Consider the following 8,622-nt stretch of genomic DNA (forward strand, 5'->3'; position numbering starts at 1 on the left):
ATTAATTTATTATTATATAAGTGTAACTAGCCATTTTATTTTGCTACGTTCATTCGCGCTTCAATATAATTATTAAATTACAAAAGTACAATCTAGATTTCAATGCTGTAATCGGCTTTTGATATTATGTTATACACATTGAATACTTATTAATATCCATTATTGTATTCTCGTTTCATAATCACGTATTTTTGTTATTTTATAATAAATTAAATTTTGTCGATAATTATTCTACGTATCATTTCGTTCTTCTAATGCATTAAACACAATACTTATATCTATATCACCAGAAATATTTTATTCTGTTTTACAAATGTGAATAAAATTTTACTTTACGATCTTTGTAATAATAAACTTGATCATCGGTTCCCCCTGCAATTTTTTTTTTAGTTGATATTATTAATTTTCATAAAATGTGCAGTGCGCAAAGAATACTGTCCTGTCTCTCATAGTCACTAAATTGACTTACGATTAAATTTTCGTAAAGTTTACTGAATCTGACGGACAATGATCCGAAGATGCTCTTTGAAGCAAAAGATCGGGGAAAGTAAGCAACGCGGAAACGAAAAGTTACGTAAGTTCACCGGCGAAAGTTTCGCGATGGCACCGTATTCGCGCCCGAAATTAACATAAGAGAGAAGCCACCTTTACCACCCAGAACTTGTGATTCTTCAGTAGTCGAAACTTTGGAAGGGTCAGAGATTACCGTAGGTTTCCGTAGTTTACTCAACGGTAGCGCAAGCTCGGCGTCGTGTCTCGTTATTCACGCTGTCCGATTTCTTTCGAGCTCACACATACTCGCCGCGGACTCGTGTTTGCCGTTCCATTAGCCGGAAAAATGTATGAATATGCAGGAAAAACGTACGGCTTATCCGTACTGCTCACGGATTCACGTGTTAATGCCGTCACGTTTAATCATACCATCTAGTGATATGACGAAAAAATTATCTACCTTTATTTCTAGGTAATCAGATATAAAATTATTTCATATCTTCTTTTGTAAAGCAGATTTTATAGCATTTTCATGATATCTCTTTCCGTTTCAGCATTAAATGCTGTATATGTTGTATAAGAGAGTAATATCTTGTATTATCTATCAAAATTGTTTTCCTTAATAATTATTGATGTTAAATATCCGTTATGTGATAAAAGAATATTAAATATTATATATTATATAATGCATTAGGTATCGAATATACATCGACATTTAATGCCAAATTGATAATGCGTACATTGCGGTGTACATAATCAGTAATGTTCGGAATTATTGATAGAAGGATTTATTACTCTCGTTGCACATATCCCACATAAATCACCGATCACCTTCATATAACGCGTATTATTGAAATATACATCCCCGATTTAAAGGTACCAATTTGCATGTTGTAATATAAAGGCGTATTTCCTGATCGCGTTGCGGTCAACGGAAAAACAATAAACTACATAGTTAGAATAAATACGAATTGAACGATTTGTCAATTTCATTAAAAGATTAAGAAGAAAAAAAATCAACGATCAATGAAGCGGTAAATAAAATGGAAAAGCGAGCAGATAGTATACGAGATAAAAGTTAGAAAAAATATTCATCGAAATACACTGAATTAATTAATCCGTAACAAAGCTGTTCTGAGCTGTGCTGAGTTCACATTACCTGACACTCGTATGTCCCGTTATCTCTGTCCTGGACGTATTTTATTTGAAGAGTCCAATCGTCCGAGCCTTCGGGATGCAGAACTTGAAATCGCTCGTCGTTCGTGTATGTGAACATGGAGCTTGTTAAGACGTGAAAATCACGTCGCCGGATCCACGATATCTGAAACATAATACGGTTAATGGTCAGTAAATATTGATATATATATTTACAATAAATTTGATCTCATTTGAAAGATAATTTAATTCTCTACAACTTTTGTTTCGATACTTTTTGTTAAAAAACGCATACTTTTCCTGATATTTGTAAAAATGTAAAAAATAACTGTGATTTGAGAGGTTTTTGGGCGCTAACTTTTTAAGGAAGCATTTTTCGACCCATGGTTATAGGAAACTTTTTGTTCGGTATTAAATTATCTTTCAAATGAGATCAAAATGATTGTAGTTCGCTCCATAGGTTTTGAAATAAACCAGTTTATAACCAATTTCAAATGTACCGAAAAGTGTGTTTTCGGCTATTGACGGTTATTCGAAAAGCTATGGAACGACTTATTGGGTTGAATGGAAAGTTCGTTCCGTTTCTTACTAAGAGATGAAGACCGAAAAAACGGCACAAACTTTCCGTTCAACCCAATATATAAAAGATGTTTAATAATCAGTTTTATAGTGATAAGTCAAAACTGAGTGAAAACCATGTGAAAAAAAAAAGTTTGATGCAGCAAATTAAAGTGTAAACGGATAATCAATTTAATTTGACAGACGTATTTCACCATAACAGAAAATACGGTAGACATATATCGAATTTTAATTGAAACAAATATTAAGTTAACGTGGAGCTGCCAGAGCTACATTTGCGCTTACATAAATTAGGTTAACATAACTAATTGGATTTCATTTGATGAAAATTATGTGTCAAGCGTTTTTAATGGGCTCTCGACGAATATACAGAATAATTACATCCGTGTAGATATAAAAAAAGTCATAATAAAATACATGATACACAACATTGCTTTCACGTATACATACAATAAATGATAGTAATCAAATATTGCGTAAAACAGAAGAGCAATTCAATATAGCAATGTTAGATTAAAATCATTCTATTAAATATATTGACGCATTGTGTAATTAAAGAGAGAAAAATAAACGTATTATATCACATGAATGTATTTTACTTTGTGAAATAATTGTAAAAAATTTCAAAACAAAATACGGTCTGTCTCTCTCTCTCTCTTTCTCTCGACTATATGCATATACGATAGTTTGAACGTAGAAATTTGTTTTAATTAAATAATAAATTAAATAATAGAATTAAATAATAGAAAAGTGCAATTACGTCATGCGTTACGTAAACATTTCAAATTTCATTAAATTCAATTACAACCGAGTTATACATCTAGTAAGATACATTATTATATGTAACCTCAAATAAAGATAACAATTTATCGCTAATGAGTTCTAATGAGTTTTGTCCTATTCTGTTATGTATGTGCGCCGATATATTTTCATGTATAAATTAAATATAAAAAAAATTATTTATTAACATATATCATTAGCATAAAATACACAGCATCAATTTTTTTAGAATATTTTTCTTTGAAAGTATACAAACGAAAAGAAGTGATAAAAAATAAACACTGGTTGTTTCTTCGATATATAAATATTAAAATAGTAGAAATCAAATATTTTTGCAACGTACAAAATAATGAAAATATAAATATTTCAAAGTAAAATAATTATTCGTATTTCTCGCAATCATCATTTCTATATTTATTTTTATATCGCGACCATGATTATTAATGTTTATCAAACAAGAGAGAATTTACAGAGCGTGAGGAGAACTGGTTTTAGCGGTACTTAGTAACTTCGTTTCTACTCAAATGTTACAACCCATCTTGTGACCCGAAGGGACTGAGCACGATATTGCATAAATACTAAAATTGTGAGAGCCGGAAATACGATCCCGATCTCTGGAGGAATGCGGCCACCCTTCCTCCCCCTCCTCCCATTCTCCTCAGACGAGCTTCTTGCTTCCTCTTCCTCAGTTGATGCTTTAAGATCATTGTAGAAAGAAAATGCATAAAACATAAGATATGAACCAATCACGGTCTTTGTATCGAATTGCCGCGTATGAAATGTATAAATATAGTATGATATTAGATTACATATAATACGATAAATTTTTACATTTTTATTTTGATGATAAATAATTGTACAAAAACAAAATTTTCTCTTGACTTACTTCATGTTAATTTAAATGTGCTTTCCTTAATAAATGCGCCAAAATCGGATTTAATACGCTTTGAACGGTATGTTAAATATTTTATAGCAATAATAATAACTTATTGCTATAATTGCCATTTTATATATGCAAATAGAAAAAATGTGTTGACCCAATTGCTTGTGATATTTAGTATAATATATATTACTCTCGTTCCTGGATATACAGTTTTAATTTTAAATAGCATATAAAAATAGCATAAGCATTTGTAAAGTCGCATTTACGCGAATAATGCCGACGTAAATATGCTAATTCCTGTTACAGCATTATGTTTATATAATTGTATTAATTTGTTAGACTTTTCGCGAGCGCTGGCAAGCTCGACAGATGCTCGGAAAATTCAAGTAGCGAAACTTTACCGCAGCATGATTGCCAGCTCTTGGCTATAGAATCAAGTGCTTCAATGTTTCCAGGCATTCGGAAGAGATCGGTTCGTCCGAAAGCATTAAACCACTCGAAGCACTTCGATCGGCTTCAAACTTTAGATTGATGTGAAATTTCCCGATAGATTAATTATTATGGATTTCCTTCTGCGATTTGTATAATACAAAAGCTAGCTGAACTTATTTCAGTGCGTCTTTAAAAAGATCATCGAGAAATGCAAGGGAACGGCAGCCTAAGATTTAAAACGATTTCTTCGATGCAATCTTTCTTTAGATAGATGAACATTGAAATTTTTATTATTTCAATTGTACAGAAACCACTTCGAAGCGATCTAGAATTCAGACTCTCGAGTTAAATCGTTTACTTTTGTCATATACCTCAATAATCTCTGAGTCTGCAAATATCTGTCGTTGATATATTTAAGCACTTTTCCACTTACTTCAAGTTTCTTTTATGGCAGCAAGATTAAACTTGGAATCGTGACTAAAAGCAACCCTTTTCTCTTTTTGTCCAAAGCCGAAAGTGGTCGTAGTCTCATTCAGTGCTGATTTAGAAAGGAGAGTTTGTTCCGACGACTCTGGAGATCCGATGAGAGTTTCAGACGAAAGGCATAGCTGGCGTCGGAAGTTTACAACGTCGAAATTTCGGCAGAACAACCGACGAAGTCGATTCTATTGCCGTGTAGAGTGCAGCGGTCTGTATGATGTATGTAGGTCAGCGTCTCCCAACCTTTCACGTGCGGTGGACCGTTGGTGCATCAATTGAAAGAAGCATGTCGCGATACATCGTAGTGTATATACGTGCGATACTTGAAGATATATATTTGAAAAAGTGCCAGACGCGCGGACGGATGAAAATATGTTAGCTTGCGTATAAACGCGCGTGACACATGTATACGAAAATCTTTTAAACATGTATTTTTCTTTGTCCTCTATTGTTAAGTCCTTAGACAGTTGTATGTACATATTTCAATATTGGATATTGAATCCAATACCATGAAATAATTTTATAAGATCGCTTTCATTGGCATTTTTATCGATTAAGGTGTCTACTCAAATCCTATAAAAAATTTCCCTGAAAATTCCCTGATCTTCCATGTATTATTGTTCAAAATTCCAGGTAAAGAGAATATTTCAAACATTTTTTGCTGCAATTTTCTAAAATAAATTTTTGTATTGTTTGCGTTTTCTAATACTTTTCATTCATACAAAGAAAAAACGCAAAGCCATTTAAGTTTCAAGTGTTAGATTTACAAATGTATTGAAAATAAAACTGAATAGCTTTCGTTAAGATAAAATTTTTTAACTTACATAACATTTTTATTTTTTATCGCTAAAAATTAAAATAAAGAATATGTATTGCATATTTAATATTTTGTTAAAATATTAAATATATAAACAGACATAGATATATATCTATAATATATTTTAAACATATAATTTACATGGCTTTTTGGCGGATTGTCTACTGCTTACAGTATAAGAGCAAAATTATCAGAGAGAATTTTAAAAAAAATTCCCCGAGTCCCAACAAAATTCCATGAGAATTCCCTGATTTTTTCCAGATATAAAAAAATTCCCTAAAAATTCCAGGTTTTCCATGTATTTTGCATATTGTGTAGTTATTTTCTTCTTTTGTTGTAATAATTGTGCAATATTTAATAAAAATAAAAAATTGGTACTCGATTTCTCTTCTCTTTATTTTGCTGCTTTACATAGTGAATCTAATCGTTGAAAGGAGTCAGAATTTTGGAAGCAGATTTGTGTGATGGATACAATGAGTAACGTTAGGTTCATGTAACCTCTACGGGTGACTGACCACAACCAGTGCTTCGTTATCTCGCTAAAGGGTTAGGTCAGGTATATCCTGTCTGGCTTTTCAGTTTCTGTTTCACGCTACTCGAACAGTATGGAACGTTATGGCTGCGGTATTTGCCGTGCAAAGTTTCGCGTGTAACCACAAATGTTATTTTCGAATAGCGCACTAGTTTGTCATAATACTACACATTTCGATTTTGGTCGAAATATTTGCAAAGCAAATTAATTTGTAGTCAGATAGGCAATAATAAAGTTATTTCATAGATAGATAGGCATCAAATTCAACATCAGCTATGTTAGCGTTTGTTTGTATTGACAATGTCGATGAAACATGATTAAATGTATCATTACTATGTTACTAATAAATCTAACTTGAAATGTGTTCAAATTATTTCTCTTTCAATCTGAAATAATAGAGACAACTCTAAATAGAAGCGAGTAATCATAAAAAATGTTACAGAATCAATATTGCAGCTTTATAACTTTTTTTAAATCAAATATTCAATTTTTTCACTTAAAAGATAAAGTGTATTGCACATACAATATATTACACTATCTCTCTTCATATCTTCGCCAATATCTTAACACACTATAAAATTTCTCATCCCAATAATAAAAAGATAAATCGTCTCTTCTCTGTTTACCTTAGAGAAAAGAAGCATAATCCTCTTATACTATACAGGTCAGATTCCACATTATTCGAGCTTCGCGATATCTTAGGACTCGCGTGTTATCGATGAGATCGCGTAATATGCAACGCAGTATCAGACAGTCCGGGAACGACCGGGTGTGATCACGACGAAATTGTTTCGGCTATCACGGGGCGATCGCGCGAGATCGTCAACAATAGAAAAAAAAATAGGGGAAAAGAGAGGAAAGAATACACGACATACATACAAGAGAGAGAGAGAGAGAGAGAGAGAGAGAAAACGATGTATACGGGGAGGAGAGTCTCAACGTTGCGTGCCGGCTCGTTTCGTATCACCGTTCGAACGGAACGAAAGCGTGATTGCCCGGCGCGCTATCTCGGGACACGCGAGATCGCCCGGTATACGAGCGCGGCGATCCGGCGATAACCCATCGCCGATTGTTAACGCGTTAATGGAGTTACTAAATGCGAACGTGCGCGTTCTCGCGTCCCTCGATACTGGCGCGGCTCTTGGCCTTCTCCCGGCCGAAACAACCCGATAAAATTAACGAGCCTAGGCAGATTAGCACGTCGCGAGCGAAACGTTGCTGCACGTTGCGACAATGAACCTTTCGCATAATCCCAATCCATATATAACACCTTCCGATGCACTTCGCGAGTTAAATTGGGAGAGGAAGGTATAATTTATTTTTACGAGATAGAATATATATATATACGAAAATACGGCGCGTGTATAATATTCTTCGCACAAATGCAAATCGTAAAAGATACTCTGTAATCTGGATGTAATTTTATATCATTCTATACCTGTGCTGAAAATAATTTCTAAGATTGTAAGATAATAATAAAGCATCAAATAAATAAAAATAATATTCAATATTATATGAAAATATCAATATACTTTTTAAGTGTCTATTTTCTTCGACATTATTCAAATATATATCCTAAGCGTTGCTATGCACCAGCCTTTGAAATTCGCCATAAACAGTTCAATAAAATTAATAGCAGATTAGCCACGATGGCAGGAGACGCGTTTGCTTAGCCTACTAGAACCAGGAGACAATGGACCGACCTGTCGGATAACCCAAATCTGTCGGCCGACTCCGGACCACTGGTGCCCGTTGCCAAGATGAGTGGTCGGCACGAGTCCATCGTCGGGAATTCTGAGGTAGGGATGTGTAGTTTCGGCTCAATAAATGATCGCGTTTATGCTGCTTTCCGCATACAATTGTAATGAGAAATGTTTTCCCGGGAGGCTACAAATCACTACCTCGAAATCGATGCCAGTTCGCATTTTGCAGATAGAAGGAGAAATATTGTGTGTGTGTGTGTGTGTGTGTGTGTGTGTGTGTGTGTGTACCTGAATACGCGAGATTTCCTTCTTTATGATTTCATGCCAGAGAATTGCATTGAATCTCTGAATCTCTAAACATCTATATATTCTAAATTTGAATGGATAATTTATCGAAGTCTGAGATATATTGTGTGTGTGCGTAATCTCGATAGTACTCATTCGATTATACTTCCGACAGTCGCCATTCTAATAACTGCTATAATTTTATCATGTAAATCGGTCTCTCACATAAATCACTAATACCTGCATATATTTTCATTCATCCGCTTTAGTAAGATAAGTGACTTGCGCGAGTCTGTCGTTTAAAGTCATGATTTAAATTTAAGCAACGTGGCCGATAGTCGACTTTATGAATACATCGATATCCAAAATACGATTTTTAATGCCGTGATATATTGTTGGCCGCATGCAACCTGGTCAGGTTAATCGTGAAATATTACACCACAAAAGTCATATCCACGGCAAAAAAAAAAAAAAAATGAAAAAA

General features: G+C 33.8%; 1 protein-coding gene across 5 annotated transcripts in view; it reads right to left on the reverse strand.

Moving 5' to 3' along the window:
- Positions 1-8,622, reverse strand: part of LOC115241073 (hemicentin-1) — a 268,711-nt gene that overhangs the window by 95,366 nt on the left and 164,723 nt on the right. For all 5 annotated transcript variants that reach the window (XM_029816623.1, XM_029816624.1, XM_029816622.1 and 2 more), the window contains exon 4: positions 1,652-1,813. In XM_029816623.1, the coding sequence (XP_029672483.1) occupies positions 1,652-1,813 (162 nt within the window). The remainder of the gene's footprint in view (positions 1-1,651; positions 1,814-8,622) is intronic.

Source organism: Formica exsecta, unplaced genomic scaffold (assembly GCF_003651465.1).
Source record: "Formica exsecta isolate Colony F162 unplaced genomic scaffold, ASM365146v1 scaffold465, whole genome shotgun sequence".
NCBI lineage: Eukaryota > Metazoa > Arthropoda > Insecta > Hymenoptera > Formicidae > Formica > Formica exsecta.